At 48.4% G+C, this 22700-nt stretch overlaps 1 protein-coding gene and 1 non-coding gene across 2 annotated transcripts; both read right to left on the bottom strand.

Moving 5' to 3' along the window:
- Window positions 1–6634: 6634 nt before the first annotated feature.
- On the bottom strand, window positions 6635–6753 carry LOC145415276 (5S ribosomal RNA). Its single transcript, XR_013900053.1, has one exon. It is a non-coding gene; the product is annotated as a 5S ribosomal RNA (ribosomal RNA).
- A 14853-nt stretch (window positions 6754–21606) lies between these two features.
- LOC145414997 (uncharacterized) lies at window positions 21607–22491 on the bottom strand. The gene has a single exon (XM_080284415.1). It carries the CDS (start codon window positions 22489–22491, stop codon window positions 21607–21609), a length of 885 nt encoding a protein of 294 aa, XP_080140541.1.
- Between the last annotated feature and the right edge of the window lie 209 nt (window positions 22492–22700).

Below are 22700 nucleotides of genomic sequence, written 5' to 3'. Positions count from 1 at the left end.
ATTGAGTTGGCGGCGCCCAGCGTGGGAGGAGGGATGATGTGACGACTCATAGCGTAGGTATTAGGCCAAAACAGGCGCCGGAGTATCCCTAGCAAATGTCTCGCGCCAATATTGAATTTATGAATTTTCGCAAATATTTCAAATTGATGATGTTTGCATACATCACTGGCATTTTGTGCACTTGCAGGTCCCGACGTACATATATATATATATATATGTCGCTGGCACGGGGCGGGTTAATGCCAAGGCCTCGTATCCTGAGTGATAGTGCTAAAAGATCCCTCTCTTCAGACGTGGAGATGTGGCCATTGGTCGGTGATGGGAGGGACAATTCCTTGAGAGCATACTCCAGCGGTTGTAGCAGCAATTAGTGATGGTCTACATCACAAGGCTCCATTTATGCTTTATACCATGTGTACTTGTATTCAGTGGCATTTAAGATTTTTTTCCCCCTAACAAGTACACTGAAAAGTCCTCATGCATCTTCGAACGTGGATGTCACGAGGTTGGACTCAAGTTAGCTCTGGTTCTGTTCGAAACAGCCACATAGACAGGTAGATATCTTGTAAACTGCCAATCATTTGTAGAATATGAAATTTAAAAAAATAATAATAATCTAAAGCTTTTGATAAATTGTGAAAAATAAGATGCATTTGAATACTTTATATACCCAGAAGATTCAGGAAAAACTTTATAGACAGCCACAATTCCTGTGTACACATACTGACAGTGCTGCCTTCTGGTGTGTTCTGGTGATTATAACTGGTTTTTAGGAAAAAACAAATGTTTATAACTTTGTGTGTGTGTATGTGTGTGATTATATAATATATGCCTGAATCATGCTGATACTTCACATGTAGTCAAGTGACTTATGGACAAACCTAGCTAGGTCAGGTTCAACAGAGAAGAAGGATGGATTGAAGCAATTTCTGGTGTAATATGTATGACTGTTACAGATTTCATCCATTCATTCATCATCCAATCCTATGTTGCCCCATGAAGAGCGTAGGCACCCAGGGCTAGGCAAGTTGGTCCTGACATTTAAGATGAGTGGGTTTCAAGAATACTCCCCCAGTATCGCTGCTTGTCGTACGAGGCGACTAAAAGGGTTGGTGGTGGGTTAGTGCCCCACCCCGTAAAAAGAACTAACTAAAAAAGCGAACAAAGCGCCTCGGACCCGGACGGACCATATGTTGACAACTAAGGAACGGACAAAGGACATTCTTAGGGTGGGAATGTGGAATGTGAGAGGAGTGAATGATGAAGTGAAAGAGAGAGAGATTGTTCAGGTGCTTGAGGATGCAAAAGTGGATATATGTGGATTGACCGAAACTAAATGGCAAGGTGAAAGGGTGAGAGAATGGGAATATGGTTTAGGTATATGTGTGGGAGTCAATGAAAATGAGAGGGCAAGAGAAGGAGTATGTCGGATGATAAGCAAGAAATGGAAGGAGAATATAAGAGAGTATGGAACAGTGGGTGCAAGGATTGTATGGGTGAGGATGAATATAGGTAAACAAGCGTGGGCGATTGTATGTGTGTATGTGCCGACAGAGGATCGAGTGGCAAGAGTGAAAGATGAGTTTTGGGCGAGTGTAGAAGTGTGCATGGACAAGTTTGAGAGGAGCGAGAGAGTGCTGTTGATTGGAGACATGAATGGCAAAGTTGGGAATGTACGAGTGGATGGAGTGGTTGGTCAGTGGGGTGTGCCAGCTGACGTAGATGGGAATGGAAGTGCTTTGGTGGACATCTGTGCTTGTAAGGGGTTGGCAACTGCCAACACCTACTTTCGGCATAAGATGATCCACCGGTATACATGGAGAGTAATGAGGAGGATGGATGGTGAACTTGTTGAACGAAAGGCAATGATAGACTACGTGTGTGTGGATGAGCGAATGAGAAGACAAGTGTTGGATGCAAGAGTGTGGAGAGGGTGGGGGAATGGAGTCTCGGACCATCACTTAGTGATGGCTAAGGTAGAGCTGCAAAGAAAGTGTTTGAGGAGACGAAGGGGAAGACAGGAGGAAGCAACTCCTGTGAGAAGAGTGGAGAAATTGCAAGATAGTGAGAAAATGACAGAGTATAAGAGCATAGTGGAAGAAAGACTGGGAAGGTATGAGCTAGAGCAGACGGAAGGGGTGGAAGACGTATGTAAGATATTCACGGAAGAGTTAGGCGCAGCGTGTGAGGCGGTTTGTGGAGTGAGGAGGAGATGCAAGGGTGTGCAAGGGACAGCATGGTGGAATGATGAGGTGAAACGAGCTGTGGAACAAAAGAAGAAGGCATATAGTGAATGGTTAGCAAGTAGAGGTAGGGGAGAAGATGAGAGTGAGAAGAGAGAGGTATATGTGAGCAGGAGAAGGGAGGTTAAGAGACTGGTGAAGGAGAGTAAAAAGAAGGTGGATGAGGAGTTTGGGAGGAATCTGAGTGTGAAATGGAGGGAGAGTAAGAAATTGTTTTGGAAGGAGGTAAAGAAAGTAAGGCAGTGTGAAAGGGGAAATAGTAGGGGTGTGAAAGATAGGAATAATAGATTGTTGGTGGAGAAGAGAGAGAAACTGAGGAGATGGAAGGAGCACTTTGAGGATTTGTTGAATGTGGAGAGTGAGAGCAGTGCGAGTATAAGTGGTTGGGGAATGGCTGGGAGAAGAAGAGATGAGAGGAGGGAGGAAGAGATCTGTAGGGCGGAAGTAGTGGAAGCGATGAAGAATATTAAGTTGGGAAAGGCCCCAGGAATTGATGGAGTGTGTGGTGAAATGCTGAGGTATGGGGGTGAGATTGTTGTGGAGTGGATATGGAAGTTGTGTAGATTGGCTTGGGATGAGGGAAGGGTTCCAGAGGACTGGAAATCAGGTATAATTGTTCCTTTATACAAAGGAAAAGGAGAGAGAGAAGTATGTGGTAACCATAGGGGTATTTGCCTACTTAGTGTGACTGGTAAAATATATGGTAGAATACTCATTGATAGGGTTAGGCATATGACAGAGGAGCTAGTTGGAGAACAAGGGGGATTTAGGAAGGGAAAAGGGTGTGTAGATCAGATATTTGTTCTAAGATGTTTAGTGGAGAAGTATCTAGAGAAGGGAAGGAAAGTGTATGTTGCCTTCATGGACTTGGAGAAAGCTTATGACAGAATAGATAGGCAAGGTATGTGGAAGGTATTAAGAATATATGGAGTAGAGGGGAAATTGTTGAGTGCTCTGAAGAGTATGTACGAGGGAGCTAGGGTTACGGTGCGAGTGGATGGTGAGCTGAGTGAGTTCATTGATCTCAGTGTGGGACTGGAACAGGGTTGTGTGATATCTCCATGGCTGTTTAATATATACATGGATGGGGTTGTAAAGGAGGTGCAGGGTAAGGCAGTGGATGTGGGGGTGGCTCTAATGAATGAGGGTGAGATTTGGAAGCTCCCGGTGTTGCTGTTTGCTGATGATACAGTACTGTTGAGTGAAGATGAATGGGAGTTGCAAGGTTTGGTGAATGAATTTGGGACAGTGTGTAGGAGGAGGAATCTGAAAGTTAATGTAAACAAAAGTAAAGTTATGGTGTTTGAGAGGTATGAAGTCACAGATTGTGCAGTGAGGTTGGATGGTGAGGATATGGAGAATGTGAGTGCATTCAAGTACTTGGGTAGTGTGATGAGTAAGGATGGAACTTTGGGGGATGAAGTGCGTGAAAGGGTACAGCAGGGAAGGAAGGTTGTTGGTACACTGAAAGCAGTGATGAGAAATAGGGAGGTGAGTATGGAAGTTAAGAAGTCACTGCATCATTGTATTGTGATCCCTACCCTGACGTATGGAAGCGAGGCATGGACCTTGCAAGAGGGGAACAAGTCAAGAGTGAGAGCAGTGGAAATGAGTTCCTTGAGAGGGGCATGTGGAGTGACGTGGAGGGACAGGTTGACGAATGAAGAAGTGAAGGAACGCTGTGGGGTGGATGTGGATGTGGTTGAGAAGATTAGGAGAAATACACTCACGTGGTTTGGACATGTGAAGAGAATGGAGAATGAAAGACTGACTAAGAGGGTGTATGTAGGTGAGGTGGAGGGAGGGAGAAGGAGAGGTAGACTGAGGATGAGGTGGAGGGATGGAGTTGAGAGGTATATGAGGGAGGGGGGGGGTGAGTTGGGGGGAGGGTAGTCAAATGGTGGGTGACAGAGCGACTTGGAGGCATTTTGTCTGCGGCCACCCTTTGTGGGATTAGGGCGTCGGTCTATAGATAGATAGATAGATAGACTAACCTCACTCATCCCTGAGTGGCATTACGTGAGCAATAAATCCCTACCACCCCTTGGATATAAATCTGCACTGGCTCAATCCAATTGGAGCTCCATAATTACCCACTAACCACCAAGTGCCATAATTTAGTTATATAGTTACCATCCAGTGTAGTAAATGGTTTCCTGGTGTACAGGAAACCATTTTACAGATTTTCACTTTTAAAATAGTAGATTGATGAATAGTATTGAACTGAGATACAGCCATACCCCAGTTTAACGATGCAGTTGGTTAAGAAAAACCTATCGCTAGGCAGGGTATCATATCTTGGAGTAGATATAACTTGTAAAGTATGGGGATGTGTTTTTGAGTTTTGGGTTCCCCCCTCGAACCAAGTCATAAACCCACCCAAATGAATCAGAAAAAAATTTAAAAGCCAATCTAAATGGCCTAACAGCTGTGAAAGAAGCTAACCTAAGCCTAAAACCAGTCCCCATCTCACTTGTACCCAGTCAAGGTCACTGGAGAATGCGATCTCTGACTGATATTCAAACTCAGTAGAGAAGCAGCAGCACCACTATATACTCCCACCATCAGATGGTCGCAGAACAATCAAATAAACAGCTGTTATGCATAATAATGTATGAATGCTTCAGAATTGTTGTGACAGAGAAGCGTTGATGTTTTGACGAGGAATTTTCTCGACAGGGAATGCGATTGGCATAGCCTTTTCAACAGCCCCTCTTTATGTTGTTCTTGTTATTTCTGGTTGCTGAGCTCCTGTATTTTCTTCTCTCCCATTTTCCGACATTTATTTAGAAATTCCTTGGTATTTTCAAAGCGTTTTCCATTGAAAAGCCCGAATGTAAACACATGATTTATCAAACGATACGATTGGGATAGCCAGTTCAAAGGCCCCTCTTTATGTTGTTTTAGTTACTGTTCTGGTTGCTGAGTTCCTTTATTTTCTTCTCTCTTATTTTCCAACATTTATTTAGAGATTCCTTTGTATTTTCAAAGCACTATTCCTTGAACAGCCAGAATGTAAATACGCAGTTTATTGATGTCACAGTTGTCATCAATATGAAATATTTACTCTTGAAGGATTTCATAATTATTAATTTTTATTTAAAATTTTTTCTATGTATGCAGTGGTAGGTGGGGACACTAGTGGTAGGTGTGGGGTACTCACCATCCACTTACCCGATATAGTGCTGCTTTGGATGTCTGCCCTTTCCTCTCTCCTTTCCTTCCTCTTCTGTCTTTCCTTCATTCTTTCCTCTTTCTTCTGCCTATGGGTGACTTTACACTTCCTCTTCAGTCTTTCTTTCCTTCCTCGTCTCCTTTTCCTACTGGGCGTGGATAACTCTACACTGAGTGGCAATCCAAATTGTTTCCTGCACACCGGGAAACCATTTACTAAGCTGGGTGGTAACTATATAACCAAATTATGGCAGCTGGTGGTTTAGTGGGTAATTAAGGTGCTCCAGTCGGATTGAGCCTGGGTAGGTTTATATTCACGGGGTGGTTGGAGTTTATTGCCACCCAGAGATGAGTGAGGCTGGTCACTTTCATCATGTCAGGACCAACTTGTCTAGCCCCGGGTTCCTACTCTTCTCATGGGGTGACATAGGATTGGATGGTGGATGGATGGATGGATTATGTATTCCTTGATAGGTTAGATGACAGTTCAATGGTCAAACATGAAATATTCTTTGTTCAGTTGCCTAGTTGCCCACACTGTTTTGTACCTCATCCGATGGGTGAGAATCCGTACCCCAAATGACAAAGTTCTCTCCACCTATGAGTAAAACACATTAATCTAAGTCTAAAAACAGTTTATAAATCAACATAAACAAAATTTAAGTCCAAAATATCATCAAAATTGGTTAAAAAAAAAAAAAAAAAAAACTCATAACCGGGGGTAGGCCTACGATAGGTGGGAGAGGGTGGTATTTCTACCCTATCACTATTCCAGGGTATCGCATCTAGGGGTATCGTAAATTGGGGTTTGCCTGTATAGAAGTGAATATGTACTGTATATACAAACCCACCTGGTTCAAACTCAGTCAAGAAGCAGAAGGATGGACAGGAGTCATCTGTAGTGTTTAAATGTATGGCTATGATACAGATTTTTGCTATTGTAGTTCTTATAGTCAGTAATATGGAAACTATTGACTGATGAATGGTACTAAATGGAGATACTGAAAAATGAGTGTGCACTTGTGTGAAAGTGACTATATCAAGCTAAGGTTGTGGATGTTGGTTAGGAGTCAAAAACTGTTTCCCTTAGACTTCATTCATTCATTCATTCATTGCCAGACGCCATGTATCCCAAACGGGGTGACCAAGGGCTTAGAGTTAATTGTTTTGCAGGGAGGGGCACTAATCCTCCACCAACCCCACTTGACACGTAGGGATGCCAACAGCATCTGGTGTTCCCAGGCGGTCACCCATCCAAGTACTAACCAGACCCAACGTTGCTTAACTTCGCTGATCGGACGGGAAGCGGTGTACTCAACGTGGTATGGCCTTAGACTTGCTCTTCCAAAATTTGGGTGTGTCTTACATAGTGTAGCGCCTTGATGTGCCGCGAAATATGGTAAGCGTTGTGTATGCTGCACTGGGTTCAGTTTTTGCGTGGTTGGAGAGTGAGTGCATTTTTTCTGCTCATGTCTTTACCATATCACTCACTTATTTTTCTTTGAATTCAGAGTTGCCTCTGGTCATCTTTGACAATATTACCTTAGTGTCTTTGTAAGTTTCCTGTGCATCTTGGTAGTAAGCTGGTTTCACAATCCAGATGGACTTACCTGCATTAAGGAAACAACCTTTCAGGGCCATGAGATGCTACAAGGTTCCACCATTTCGTCACATCTTTCACTTTGCCAGCACCTGTGAGATCATCTACATTTTTGCATGGGTTGCCTTATATTTGATCTGTTGTTGCAGCACTGTCATAGACAGATTACAGAACATGCATAGCCATGGCCATGGGATCTCCTTGGGTTGTCCCTTCTGTAGATTGAATAATAGACATTTTTTGGCCCCCTTACTCATAATATAAAGGTTTGTTGATTCTTTGTTGGTATTTTCCACATACATAAAAATTAAATGCAGGGCATTTAATTTTTATGTTGTGCAGTATTGCCTCTTGACTGAAAGAATTAAAAATGCATTTGAGGCATCAGCCAGTAGTACTAGATGGTAGTTGGTGATGACCATCATCCACTTGATGTATTGCTGCCTACTTCATCCTTCACATTTATCATTCTGTCTCTGCATCTGCACTCCTCTATTCTTATTTTCCCCTTAACTTCTGCTGCTTTTTATTGCTCTTCTTTCCATCTCAAGTGGCTGTACATTGCATATCAAGCCTAATGGCTCCCTGTAATCCAGGAAACCATTTACAGTGCTGGGCAGTAACCACACAACCAGATAATGGGGTGATGTGGTGCCTGCTATAGTGTCCCTGCTGTCTGAGTGGAGTGTTGCAAAGCAAATTCAGCGCTGTCAACTGCAAGGGAACATCGGTTCACTGCACGGGACAGCCCTGAAGTGGTGGTTGCTTGTCTGCGGTTGATGGGTTTGCTAAGCCAGAGAGACTAGGGTTGATCAGCAACAACAACTAGCTGTACTGTATCCTCTTCCTCAGATACTCCCCTCACAGAGTGAACTGTCTCCTCACCTCCTGCCTGCTGGCCTGTGCACACCTGGAGGGTGCCAGCTGCCTACATAATGTTGTCTCTCATCACCTCCATAAGGGATTTCCTATTATTTGCGTACAGACTTCACCTACCCCACTGGGCATGCATGACGGGGCCACTCATCCACCAACCTTCACGGAGGAAAAATCATACCCAACGGGCTGAGGAAGACCGGCAGGTCCAGGACATGTTAGATGTTGGCATAATATCACCCTCTACCAGCCCATGGCCCTCCCCCATCATCATCCTGATAAAGAAAAAAAATGGGACACTCCGCTTCTGTGTAGATTACCGTCGCCTCAATGATGTGACAATCAAATATGCCGCCCCCCTGCCCAGGATTGCCGACTCCCTTGCCTCCCTCTACGAGGCATCCTGGTTCTCCACCCTCGATCTCCAGTCAGGATACTGGCAAGTCCCTGTCCACCCCGAGGACCGAGGAAAAGCGGCATTCTCCACCAGCAATGGGAAGCACTACAAGTTCAGTGTGCTCCCTTTCGGCCTCTTCAGCGCCCCTGCTAGGTTCTCCCGATTAATGGAGTCTGTGCTAAGTAGCCTCACTTGTGAGATATGCCTCGCATACCTAGATGACGTCATTATTTTCAGCAAGACCTGGGCCAACCATCTCCATTGCCTACGACAAGTGTTCTCCAGGATAAGACAGGCTGGGATTAAACTCTTCCCCTCCAAATGTGTCCTGGTACAATGCTCAGTCTCTTTTCTGGGCCACATCATATCTAGGGAAGGCATAGCCCCCGACCCAGAGAAGCTAAGGGCCATAGCTGAACTCCCCCTGCCCTGGAACATGCACGAGGTCCGTGCCTTCATAGGCCTCGCCTCGTACTATCGGCACTTTGTGAAAGGGTTCATGGCCATCGCCAAGCCACTACACGATCTTACGAAAAAGGGCTAACCCTTCACATGGACCGAAGGCCACTTCCTGGCCTTCCATGCCCTCAAGGACAAGTTGATCATGGCCCCTATAGCGGTGCTTCCTGATTATACTCACCCCTTCCGCTTATACACGGACGTGTTGCTAGTGGCAATTGGCACCGTCCTGGCCCAAGTACAAGACGGCCAGGAACATACTTGTATCATTGCCTACGCCAGTCACACCCTGTATCAGGCAGAGTGAAACTATGCTGCTACTAAGCGAGAACGCTTAGGCATCATATGGGTGCTCGAGTATTTCCGAGCCTACCTAGCAGGGACCCACGTCACCATCATCACCGATCATCAATCCCTGCAATGGCTGCGCCAGTCAGACACTAAAAACACACAAATGATCTGCTGGAGAAGGAGATGATTGAAGAATTCAATTTGAAATAGCTTACCGGCCCAGCAAACTCCACCCTGATGCCAACGCACTCTCTGCCTCCCCGTCAACGCCATCCAGACTGCGCCCACCCTTGTGCAATGCTGGCAAGCCCGAGATCACCCCAATTAGAGGTTTCACCAAACCCTGTTTCAGAGGTCTGCCACCAGGTGGTCTAGCGTCGCCCAGTCTCGATTAAATATTTTTGCAGGGTTTTAAAGACGTGAAATTGTACCTAATACTAAGTTTATAATAATATTGCTATTTATAGGAATTTTTTTTCCTATTCAATCAAGTGCATATATGTATACCTGTAAAGAAAGAATAACCAGGCTTTCAGAGAATCTTAGTGTGGGGACTAAAATAGTGTGCTGTCTATTTACATATATTTGAATAAATCGTGTGCATTTAGTAAAAGGAGATTACCTTCAGGACTGCTGATGTGTGTGTTTTAGCATGCTTTACAGAAGTAAGCAGTTCCACTGAAAATAATGTACTGAACGATTGCTTGGTTGGTGAATCAGCCATATTAATCCAAACAAACGGCAGTGCGGTACGACACTATAACCATAACAAAGTACGAGGAGTTGAAGTGTAAATTTACTAAACTGTGCAGTGGAGCCAGGGAAACATTTAAAAGAATTATTTGTGTTAGACTTTGGTTACTAAGATGACCAAGACGTCCAAAAGGTCCGTATTGTTAGGAAAAGTCATACATCAGGCAGGGCAGCATATCGAAAGGTGCTGCTAAATGTGCGGCTACATATCTATTTTCTTTTGTGGATATTAACGAATGATAAATATTTTAATCACTGTTATCTTGCTTTATGGATGGTTCTAGTAAAATTGCCTAGGTTTTGTCTCTATATTATGCTTACATAGATGAGTAAACTGACGAAAGCTGAGTTTGCAAAATGACACTTATAATACATTATATAAAATCAAAGGGCTCCCATATTGAAATTTCTTGGTAGCATATCATCCCATCTAGGTAATATGATGAGTAAAATATGTTTTGAGGTGTTTTACTTTGTGTCAAAATTAAAATGAAATTAAGCACTGGGTACTTTTTCAGTGCCTACCCTGCTGGGCGACGGAAGCGAACCTAGTGGCAGATTTCTGAAACAGGATCTGATGAAGTCTCTAACTGGATGTCCACCCAGCTTTTCTCCAAGTTACAGTGCCACGGTGATCACCTTTACACCCACTCCTGCGACATTGCCCTAGACCTCGACACCGCCTTTGACACCCTTACACACCTCCACACTGATAACGGGATCCATCTCGGTGCCAAAACACTCCTCCAAATTTTTAATGACATCTTTTGGACCCTGATCCCCTCAAAGATCGCGCAGCAAGTCATCCAATCCTGACGAGCGTGTACCCTTGGAAAAGACACCACTAGGACACTGGGCCCATCTGGACGCATCCTAGCCGACAAGCCCTGGCAACTACTATCCGTGGATGTCGTCGGCCCTCTCCCACCTAAATCGGGCTACAGTTACATAATCACATTCATGGACACATATTCCAAGTTCTTGATCACGTGTCCAGCGAAGGAACATCACGCCCTAGCCATTGCAGATTCCCTGACTCGCCATGTGTTCCTGTATTTCATCATCCCCCAGGTCCTCCACTCCGACAATGCCCTGGAATTCACAGGGAAAATCTGGGCTGAACTATCCACCCTCTTCGGGTAAAATATTTCACACTCCTTACCATACTGGCCCCAGGGAAACGGCATTTGTGAACGGAGCCACCGCACCTTACTCAGCCAAATGCGGACAAGACTCCAAGACATGCAGAGTGATGAATGGCCTGCCCATGTCAAAGTAGTGCAGTGGGGTATGAACACCTGCCCCCGCTAGGATGGAATTACGCCCCATGAACAGGTATTCAGCGAGGCCCCTCTGCTCCTATCCCTCCAACACCACTTGCAAGCACCCGCCAACCCCACCTCCTCCGACCCCCTTCACCACCTCCAGCTCAAACTTCACCACTTACTATCTACCCAGGACCTTACCCCAGACACCGCAAATACCAACCCCTACAAGCCGGGCAAACTCGACATGGTCGCCACCCTCCCAACACCACATAAACTAGCCCCTCGCTACACAGGCCTCTATGAGATCGTGACCATCCCCAACCCATACCAGATCACGGTTCAATACTACAACACCACCCACACCTACAGGAATTGTCATGCGCGCCACTTCCAGGCCCCTTCCACACCACCATGCCACCAACACCCCCTGCATACGCCTTCCCCCACCTCCCGGCCAGATTCCGACGACTCCTGCTCCTGTTGCCTCTCCCCATCCCTATCCTCACCCAGCCCCTCTACCACCTCCCCCACCCGTACCCCAGACACCTCTCCCCCCTCTCTCACACCTCGCTCACATGCATCCTCCTCACAATGCTCCACTTCCACCCCACCGCCACCTTTGAGCCCCACACCACATGGCCATCCAGCTTCCCCACCCCCACACCCTTCCCCCACACCCAGCTCCCCCTCACCCATCCCCTCCCTTGCCACAACCCTCACCCACGCCCACAACCAGCCACCCGCAAACCACGCCTACCCCAACAACAACCACCCCCACAGCCAAAGCTGACACCAGACCTCCTGGCACCCCATCACCGCGCCTGCCAACACCTCCGCCTCCACGCACCACCATATTGCCCACACGTCCACCCATATCCCCCCCATCACCACCTACACCTGTATTCACCACCACCCACACCAGATCCTTTTGTCACGCCCCTCAGTTAGATACACCCACACCCCCTCCCCATGATCAACCCCTTCCCCTAACACCGCTCCCCTCACCCGCAAACTCCCACCATGCCCCATGGGACATCCCAAATGCCCACCCCACTAAGCTACTTAACCAGGGGCGACCTCTTAAAAACAAGTCAGCCTCTCCTGTCTCCAGTCAACAACCAGACACCGTCCATCACACCCTTCCGCCTCCGCCACCCAAGATGAGGATAAAACATGTTTTCTGAGCCCCGGTCGTCAGCCGCAAGCGCTGCATCAATGACACCGCACAGTTTCTCCATCTCCTGCGGCGCACGCCTCTACTGTCCACCCTCACCGTGGTCTACTCCCTGCATCAGCAGCCCAAACAACCAACGCTGCACTGGACTACCCTCCTACGTCACCTCACACCCTCGCACCACACCCCCACCATCGAACTTTACCAACTCCAGTCACAGGGACGTGACTTCCACCTCCGCGACAGTCGTGAAATACCCACTCGGCGGGGCGAGCTGGACACAACAACCCCAGGAGGAGGGTACAGGGAGGTGACCCCTACCCCATAAGGAGATGACAGAAGGCTATCTCACCTGCCAAGCCTTCCCAGCAAGAGCGACATATATCCCCCATGACCCGATGCCCCTCTTCCCCGCAGCCAGACCACCGGGCAGTATGCAGATTGAGTGCACTACACTCTGGTGGAGGAAGCACTTGCCAAAATCGGGGTGGGACTTACAACCCCCAAGTCCCAAGCAAGCCCTTGGATGCCGTACCTGCCAGATTGGCCTTCACAAGACGAGAGGATTTCGCTGGAGCCTCTAGCCTTGCTATACCCCAGGGGAGCAGCAGCACAGTAGAGTCCGCCGGACCTACTGTGGGTAGGGTGACCACCGGTTCTCCATCGTCTGCCACCCACCTTTGGGAGCCAGCACATCAGCACGTCCTACAGACAACCTACTCTGGTTCTCCCCAGGAGAGAGGCAGGCCTGGAGGTACTCTGCTGAAGCTACATAAGTGGGACAGACGGCTGGTTGTCTCCTGAGCTGCCCCAGCCCCGACGACAGGAGGATAGGGTCCGCCGGACCTGTGGCATTGGCCAGGAGTGCCTGCCGGGCCTCCCCTCTGCGTCGTCCCCGGGACAGGTGCCCCAACCCCAGCAACAGAGGGACAGAGTCCACCGGATCTGTGGCAAACACCAGGAGTGCCCACTGGGCCTCTCCCTCTCACCTTCCTCGGGCTCAGCATCCGAGGGAGTATCCTCTGAACCTCCTCTTGCTTCTGTTCCCAACAGGAACCTAGGTAGTGCCCGCCGGGCCTGCCTGACTGAAGGAGCGCCTGCTGGATCTTCCTCTCGCGCCCCAGTCCGGAGTTCCGGCAGGGACCGTCAGGCCCGCCAAGTAGAGGAGCAGGCCGCCAGTCGCTCCCCCTTCGTGACTCTTGGGGTTCCTACAGAGGGTGACGTTCCTCGTTCAGTCCACCCCTCCTGTGGTGGAGCAAGACGCCCCTCTTCCCCGGAGAGTGGGAACTGCTCCCCCACAGGTACCCCACCCGAGACCAGCCAGGGCGAGACCACGCTGAGGCCAGGCATCCTGTCGCTGAGACTCCACCACCACCCCCGGCAGGCTCTGACGGACTCCTCCAGAGTAAGCGGCAGCAGATCAACCCTGACGGCCTCTTCCCCCAGGTGATACCGGAGCCCCCAGAGGAGGCAGACAACCCCTACAACCCACCACTGTCGCTGGACCCCTCCTGACGAAGGCAGCTGCTGTCCACCCCTGACGGCCACCGCTCCCAGGAGGGACCATGGCCCCGGAAGTGCGCCGCCTCACCCATAGCCGACCCTTGGCCAGGGCCTACCCAGGTCCAACCCAAGGACCCCTACTACAATGAAGGGTCAGCACCGTGCCGCACACCTCCTGGCCCTATTCGGCCCTACCCCAGAGGGTCCTTCCTCACCCAGGGCTCCTACGAAGAGAAGGTTGCCCACCACTCCGCCCACCAGCTCCCATAGGGCCCATGGCGATCCCGACAGTGACCAACACCGGGAGCACACCCCAGACAGCCCACCCCCTACGCCCAGCCGCCACCTGCGACTCCCTGTCTAGTGAGTCCCGCACCTTGCCCTGGTGCCCCTCTCCACCTGTGTCCGTGAGTAAAGGCTCTAAGGTAACAGTTCCGTCCCCTGGTGGTGTTACTGTTTAAAACCAGACCCTCCCCACTGCCCCAGTGTTGCCTCCCCCCCTTCCCCCTTAGTTGAATCAGTGACTTTGCAACCCCAGGAGGAAACTCATGGAGACAACCAGTGCGAGCACAAGACAGGAGGCCTTGGTCGTTTCCCCCTAGTGGGATTCCCCTCCCCCCTCTTTGCAGTACACAATGAATTACCTTTACATACGAGTATTGTGTCCCTGTCCCAGTGTCATCATACCCCCCCCCCCATTGGACTTATTCTCTATGTACTGAGTGTACGTAACATGGATTTACTCTCTGTGACTGACCTATATGAGAATTCTATGTAATCCTAACATCCTCCGTCCCTGTCACGCGAGTAGATTATAAGTGGTATATTCCCTTGTCCTATGTCACGCGTGTGTAACATAAGTTAGCCTAGACTCCATCTATGTCAGGCAGATGAGTCATCGGTAGCGTAAGGTTCCGTCCAGTGTCACGCGAAAGGTTGTGGAAAGGGAATGTGCTTCCATCTCTGTTACGTGCTGTGTATATTGAGATAAAATTTATTAGGAGGTTATATGTACTGTATACAGGAGCAGGAGACACCTGGACTATTGTACAAATTATACATGCATTGTAAAGTAAGACTACCCTTTGTAAGTGGATATATACTTCTCGTGTTGGGCAATATTCTGTATGAACTAGGTGGAGATATTTAGTATAAGGCATACTGTTCCGTGTTAACTGATATTCTGTATTTATTAGGTTTGATCACGGACTGTAGTGTGTGATAGATGATAACCCCACTTATTGTTAATATACGCGTGTCCTTGTTTAGTCAGTGTTTGGACTTCCCCCTACTTGTCTGTGTGCGCTGACCCGGTCGTGAACAAAGAACCCAAGGCCCGCACCATAGCTGGTCCCGAGAAGTCGGAGCTCAGACTCCAATGCATAATAGGCTAGATTAACTTTGCCTTTTTTTTTTTTTTTTTTTTTTTAAGGAAAGCAAGAAGAGGGAGGAAGGGAGGAGATGGGGGGCAGGAGAAGAAGAAGAAAGAGGAGAGAAATGATGAAGGACAGTCTGAGGTAAAAAGCTGGTGGGCAATCCACCTTGCCTAGTCATATTGTATATTGTGCTTTAACTGTTTATGCTGGGCGAGTCTATGAGTGTCATGGTGCGTATAGTGAACTTTTGTTGTTGTTGTTGTCTCATTATGTCATGGGTGTATGTCTGACTAGCTAGTCGTATGTGTTTGCATGTTATGTCATTATTTCATGTATGAATTCTAACTAGCTAGTTGTATATTGGGAAGGGAGATGTCTGAATTTTTTCCAGACTACTGGGAAAGTGTTTGTTGTATCTGTTGATGTTTTCAGAGTTCCATAAATTTTGGTAAGTTTCATTGTCTAGTATGTGAAGTGTTTCCCAAATTTTTTGTGTCCGTTTGTGTAATCGTATGTTAAAGGATTCTAAAATGCAGTACAGTATCCCCAAGGGCAACCCAACACCCCCCGAAGGAGCCCACAGAGGAGCTTATACAGCGCGACTGGACTCCGGGAGACAGGGACATAAGTCTGCCTGGGCCGCACGCCCCTATGACCCGGAGCTCACCTGCCGCCACCATAGCAGGAAAGTGAGACTATCTTCCCGGTGAGCCGACCACCGACAACCATGGAGTGGAGCTATTACTCTAGCTCCAGTCAGCGCCCCTGAGACGGCTGGTAGCCACTCAACCCTCCTACAGGAGATTGCCTGCAGCCGCTCTGGAGGTAACGAGGAGACGGCCAGTAGCCACTCTCCCCTTTGTCAGGAGACGGATGGTAGCCATTTAACCCTCCTACAGGAGACAGCCTACAGCTGCTCTGGAGGTAACAAGGAGACAGCCGGTAGCCGCTCTGAAGGTGCCCTTGAGTTGGCTTGTAGCCGTTCCCTCCCCCAGGCCACGGCCAGTAGCCAGGCCTTAGCGACGGTCAGTAGCAGTGCCCCTAGAAGGCCACGACCAGTAGCTGGGCCCTATGGCAGGAGACGGCCGGTAGCCGATCCTCAGTCAGGTGCTGACTCCTGCCCACGAACCTACGACCTAGAGGGAGACCCCAGTCCAGAGGAGTATTGGAGAGGCCTTGTAACTACCACAGGGCTTTTCTTACTACAGCCGGTTCCCGAGAGGACCCACTGATGGACCCCAACGAAGGCCAACACCGCAACCCACTCCCGACAGCGTCCCCAACCGCTGGAGACCGCAGCCCCCGGAACCTCCAGACTGCCCCCAGGACCCCTGGGCAGGACATCCCTTCACCCCGACGCTGGAGATCTTCGTCCTCCATCAGGCGCCTGAGCGAGAGGTTCAGGCAGCCGTTTGGCCCCACCCCTGAGGGCCAGACTCCCACCCCAAGCCCTGACAGTGTGGGACCCTTCGCCACCAGCAGCCACGGACGAGAGAGGATGCCCCTACACATGATCCTGTGACCCCTGAATACGGAGGCCCCTAGCGGAACTCAGCCCCGTCAGTAGTGAGGCTGAGTCATTCCCGCCGCCCTTGTACCTGACCGCCAGTACACCCAGTCCCGGAAGTGAGTGACAGTGAAAGCACAGCGTCTGTGACATAGTGAAGTAAAAGCAGAACAGTGAGTAATCAGAATATGGAAAGTCAGTGAGAAAAGCAAGTAATAATATAAGAGAGGTGGAATAAGAAAGATAGCAGTGAAACAGTGAACGCAGCAAGGCAGTGAAATAAGGGTCTGCCTCAAGTGAACACACTGCCATGTAGTGACTCCGCCTCACATTAAGATCATACGGAGACCCCAGTGCAAGAACAATAATTAACGACACGACAGACAAGCCAGTTAGCCTGCCAGCAGTGAAAATAGTGCCACAAACTCCACCAGTACACAGAGTTTAGACTTTCCCAGATAGTAGTGTTTAGCTTCACTGCCCTAAGTGCTATTCGCCTTATCCGATCTTGTCCTAAGTAGTATCCTGTGCGATACTAACACCCAGTATCTAAGCCTGAGAATTATAATTGTTCAGCATAACAATATTTGTGACATCTGCCCGTTCCACTGTAGAATTTAGCAATACGCATTTAAGGTTGTTGTCTTGAGTTTTTGTGTCCTGCCTCTCTCTTAATTGTCTAAGCTCCGGTCTAGAAAGAGAACCCAGCTACCCACTAGGCGTTAGAGGGACGGGAAGCTGACCCTAAAATACCTAGGATTACAGATTCAGTGCCTGTGTATTCATGTATCTGTCTTGTAGAAAGTCTGTGAGGATACCTTTGTTCAGTCGCCCATCTTAGAGCTTTGTTTTGTGTTCTTTGGAGTTTTCTTATTTGTGTGTTGCTGAGTGTGTGTATTGGGATTGGTGGATAATCTAAAGTTGAGATAACAATGGCTTTAACTAGGTGAGTTTTGATTCTGACAGGGAGATGTCTGAATCTGAATAGCCTCTTCAAAGCTTGTTCTCCATGGTTTTTCCTATATTGTACAGTCGCCCAAAGAAGTGATGGCAGTTTCAGATTGATTCGGTCACTCTGCACTGGTAAACGTTCAGTGAAAACTTAGTGAATATATGGTACCAGTAAAACTTATGTGTCTCCATTACGTCATATAAAGTAAAATATATAAAATGCTGAATAGTTTTACTGAGGGCATCTCAACACTCCAAGAAGGAGCCTGTGGAGGGGCAGATAGAGCATGACCTGACTGTGGGCGACAGGGACATAAGTCCACCCAGGCTGCGCGCCCCTATGACCCTGAACTCGCCTACCGCCACCATAGCAGGAAAATGAGACTACCTTCCGGGCAAGCCAACCACCGACAGGATCGGGGTGGAGCTATTACTCTAGTTCCAGGCAGCACCCCTAAGACGGCTGGTAGCTGCTCAACCCTCCTACGGGAGACGGCCTGCAGCCGCTCTGGAGGTAAACAGGAGACGGCCAGTAGCCTCTCCTGCCTTCCTCAGGAGACGACCAGAAGCCGCTGTGAAGGTTCCCCACAAGAGACAGCCAGTAAATGCTCGACCCTTCTACAGGAGACGGCCGGTAGCCGCTCCGGAGGTATTCAGGAGACGGCCGGTAGCCGCTCCAGAGGTAATCAGGAGAGCCACTCCAGAGGTAATCAGGAGACAGCCAGTAGCCGCTGAAGCCTTCATCAGGAGACTGCCGGTAGCTGCTCTGAAGGTGCCCTACAAGTGCCGGCCGGTATCCTCTTGACCCTCCTATGTGAGACAGCCGGTAGCCGCTCTGGAGGCAATCAGGAAACGGCCAGCAGCGACTCCGAAGGTGCCCTTGAGTCAGCCTGTAGCACTCCCCCACACAGGCCACGGCCAGTAGCCAGGTCTTAGCAACAGCCAGTAGAAGGCCACGGCCAGTAGCTGGGCCTTATGAGAGGAGATGGCCTGTTGCCGCTCCTCTGTCAGGTGCTGCCTCCCCTCCACGAGACTACTACCCAGAGGGAGGCCCCAGCCTGGAGGACTGCTGGAGAGGCCCTGTGACCACCACTGGGCTCTTCTCCCTACAGCCAGTCCCTGAGAGGCCTTGCCTGATGGACCCCGACGGAGGCCGATGCCGCAGCTCACTCCTGATGGCGTCACTGACCCTCGGAGACTGCAGCCCGCAGGACCTTGAGACTGCCACCAGGACCCCTGGGCAGGACATCCCCACCCCTCGATGCTGGAGACCCTCGTCTCCGTCAGGCGCCTGAGCAAACGGTTCAGGCAGCTGTTCAGCCCCAATTCAGAGGGCCAGATTCCAACCCCGAGCCCTGACAGCACGGGACCCTTTGCCGTCCACAGCCCCGGAGGAGAAAGGACGCCCCTACAGGTGATTCTGTGGCCCCTGAATACGGAGGCCCCTGGCAGAACTCAGCCCCGTCAGTAGTCAGGCTGAGCTATTCCCGCTGCCTTTGAACCTGACTGCTACAACGCCCAGTCCTGATAGTGAACGGCGGTGAAATTACAGTGAAAGTGATACAGTGAAGCAAGGGCAGAACAGTGAGTTACTAGAAACACTGGAAGTCAGAAATAAAACCAGTCAGTGTTAATGTAAAAGAAAAATGGTGTAGGTAAGGTAACGATGAGGCAGTGAACACGGCCGAGTAGTGAATCAAGTGAACATAATCCCATCACAGTGACATAGCCTCGCGCCAAGATCAATCGGAGGCTCCTAGAACCAAAGTAACAATTAACAGTGCAAAAGACAAAATAGACAATCCAACAATGATAACAGTCCCTCAGCCCCAGTGAATGGAACTCCACTTAAAGCAGATAAAGCATAGACTTCCCTCGGGTGACAGTGCTTGATTTCTCTGCCCTAGGACACCTGATCTAGGTTAACATACTATTCACTATTGCCTGATCTTGTCCTGGCTGGATTCACTAAGCATTTACGGCGCCGGATCTCCTAACAGTGCCTAAAGATACGGTACTGCGGCAGAATCAGTCATTCACAAAGCATGGGCGCCGCCATCTTCCATCAAGATCTGGCGCCTTAAGTTAAGCGCTTGGGGGACATACCTTAATCTACATCACAACCCGGAGTCAGTGTGTTTATTATGCAACCTCTCGGCCTACCGTTTGCCTTTGGCCCTCTTCACTTCTAATCAACGTCGTAAAAGAAGAAATTGAACAGACACAAAGATAAACGATGTGCCATAATCGTTTTTGGTGCTGCTAAGAACTCTGGCAATACTTATTTCTTTGCAAGGTAATATGAATGTGTCAAAAATAAACATGCCACCGGGAAAGTCTCCACCGGGGCCACTTGAGCAGTCAGCTGCTGATGTTTACTGTACAGCGATGGAGCTTGTGGATATGTATTTAGCTCACCGACATTTATGTCAAGAGAGAAGGTTCAGAGACCCATTAGACTCTCTCCATGTGCCTGATGAGCATTTGCAACGGTATTATAGGTTTCCAGGACATGAAATCAGACTTTTGGCAGTTCATGGGTTGATAATGGATGTGCTAAACAATGACTGTTTGATATACTAAGGTGATTAAACTTATATAAAGAAATAATTTTATTTCAGACATGGCAGTGGAATTAAAGGTGTTAAATAAACCTAACAAACATTACCTAAACAAAGCCTATGCGATACAAACCATTTCATGCATCAGTATACTGGATAAGGTAACAAGGAAAATCCAAATGAATGCTCAACATTAGACCAAAGCAAAATAATTACTGATTGATGGGATAAATTTTATTCTTTGGGATACAGGAAGTTTTTCTAAGGTAACTGCTTACAATACCAAATGATTCTTAGTCATCAATGCCAAAAACATAACCCACCTCCCTCCCCCCAAAGAAAGGAAATGATTTCTTAGTTTCAGACTTTTATGATCAAGCTAACCAAAGTGTTATAATCAAACCCTACCTCTACCAGTAACGCCTCATGAATGGGTTAGGTTTGTTTGATACATTCAGTTAGAACAAACAGCCTACATCCTCACAGGTACTATGCAACTAACAACAGAAATATGCATTTTTTTTTTTGTTTAAATACCTAAAGTTTTCTTTGCCTGCCTTATTGCCTTGGCTGCCTTCCCCTTAACTTGTGATCTGAAATCACGAAATTTCTTCCCCACTTCATTGCTCTTCTTTTTCACTCTGCTAACACTATTCACCCTATAGGTAATAGTTTCCCATGCTAGCATTTGCTTTCATTGTAATGTTTGTGTCTAGTGAGGAAAAAGAATGTTTTTGTTTTGGAGACCATTAATCAAAACTAAGAGAGTAAATTTTTCCTTTATTGTCGTTTCCTAATTTTTTTTGTTCCATTTGATAGTTTTTTTTTTTTTTTTTTTGTTCATTTTAGTGTTCTGAGGCCTCATTTGATGTGCAAATGAATAATAACCATATGACTATGACAATAAGATCGGAAATATTAGTAATTGTGGAAGGAAACAGCCTACTCTTAAGTGTTTAACTAAACCTAAACTAGCCTAGCTTAACTGTACCTAATAAATTAGTCAACCCTAACCTAACCCAGCCCAACCCAGCCTAACGTAACCCAACCCAACTCAACCCAGCCTAACCTAACCTAACCCAGCATCCATTTGGGAAGTTGGGAAACGAAATCCACCTTTCAGTATGTTGAGCAAGATTCGGTAATATTCATTTGCACACAACAAAACACATAAAGGCATACACTATATGATATCACAAATCCACTGAGTATGGTAAGATAGCGCACTAAAGAAACGACTATTAAAGGAATTAAATACCACTGAGTTCGTCACTTGAAAGGACGTTTCTCGTTTTGTTCTGTTGGACTTGGAGTTTTTATTTCCATTATATATTTCGCTAAATGAAAATATGCCGAGTTAGTTGGGCTGAGGACTTTATTTTGGTCTTGGTCTTGGTGTTGATTGAAGGGCTGGACCCGACATGTAGTCAGATGTAGCCCTAACGGTGGTTCAGGTGTAGCAGAACTCTTTAATCATAGGCGGCGAAGTTGCCCCGATCTGCGAAGGAAGACACAAACATGGCGTATAACTGAGTGGCGTAGGTGCCGATCTAGGCCCACCCCACCAAGAAGGATGGGGAGGGTGAAGTCCAGGATACCGAGGGTTGCAAGGCGCTCCCTCAGGGCGGTGCGGATGGAGTAGAAGCGTGGGCAATGCAGCAGAAAGTGGGCCACAGTTTCCTCTTGATTCACACACCACTGGCAGTAGGGATCTGGGTGCAGTCGCAGCCGATGCAGATGTGATGCCAGTCCAACATGTCCAATACGCAGGCGGGTGATAGCGACGTCCAGGATCCGGGAGGCAGAGCGTACCCAAGGTTGGTCCGATGAGTCGGAGCGATATAAGCCCAGCGCTGTTGTGGGGAGGGAGGCGTAGAGATCAGCATTCCATGCCTGACTACACCTCGTGGCTAAGAGGTGACGGTGAGTAATGGCTGGCAAGGGGTAGGGCTCCACATCAGGAAAAGTCAAGGCCATCCGAGCTGCTGCATCCACCACATCATTGCCCCTGATGCCCACATGGGAGGGAATCCATTGCAGACGTACCTTCCAGCCTCCCTGCAGCAGCTGAGCAAGGTCATCCTGGATTTCATAAACCAGATGACGTATGGAGCAGGGTTTAGAAGAAGCGATGAGATGAAGGGCCGCTCTGCAGTCAGTGTAGATGACCACCGGCCGAGGAGAGGAATGAGACATCAAAAAACGCAGGGCCCTCAAGACTGCGAAGAGTTCAGCAGTGACTACATCATGGGCATCCCCTAAGCGCCATGTCTGGCAGATGGAGTAGTCCTCTACGAAGATGGCAGCTGCAGTTGCTGCAGGGGTGGAGGAGCGGGAGCCGTCGGTAAAGATAGCCATGAACCCTAGATAGGTGGAGCCAGCCATCTGCAGGAAAATGCGAGGGGGAGGTGGCCATCCTGTGATTTACAAAAGGGCTCTGGGAGGTCTAAGGACACAGGTGAGGACAGGTCCCTCCACGGGGGCACAGGAGATACTGATCGGACAGGGTGGCGAGCTGGTGGAGGAAGTCCCAGAGTGTGGTAAGCGTGGAGAGCACGCACCAAGAG

The sequence above is a fragment of the Coenobita brevimanus genome, chromosome 101, assembly GCF_032717465.1.
Source record: "Coenobita brevimanus isolate Jiangsu-jjx chromosome 101, ASM3271746v2, whole genome shotgun sequence".
NCBI lineage: Eukaryota > Metazoa > Arthropoda > Malacostraca > Decapoda > Coenobitidae > Coenobita > Coenobita brevimanus.
Note: the sequence above shows the minus strand (reverse complement) of the source record. Positions and strands in the feature narration are given on the sequence as shown.

Coding starts and splice junctions, on each gene's coding strand:
- LOC145414997 (XM_080284415.1), bottom strand. CDS start 22,491: ATGGCTATCTTTACCGACGGCTCCCGCTCCTCCACCCCTGCAGCAACT.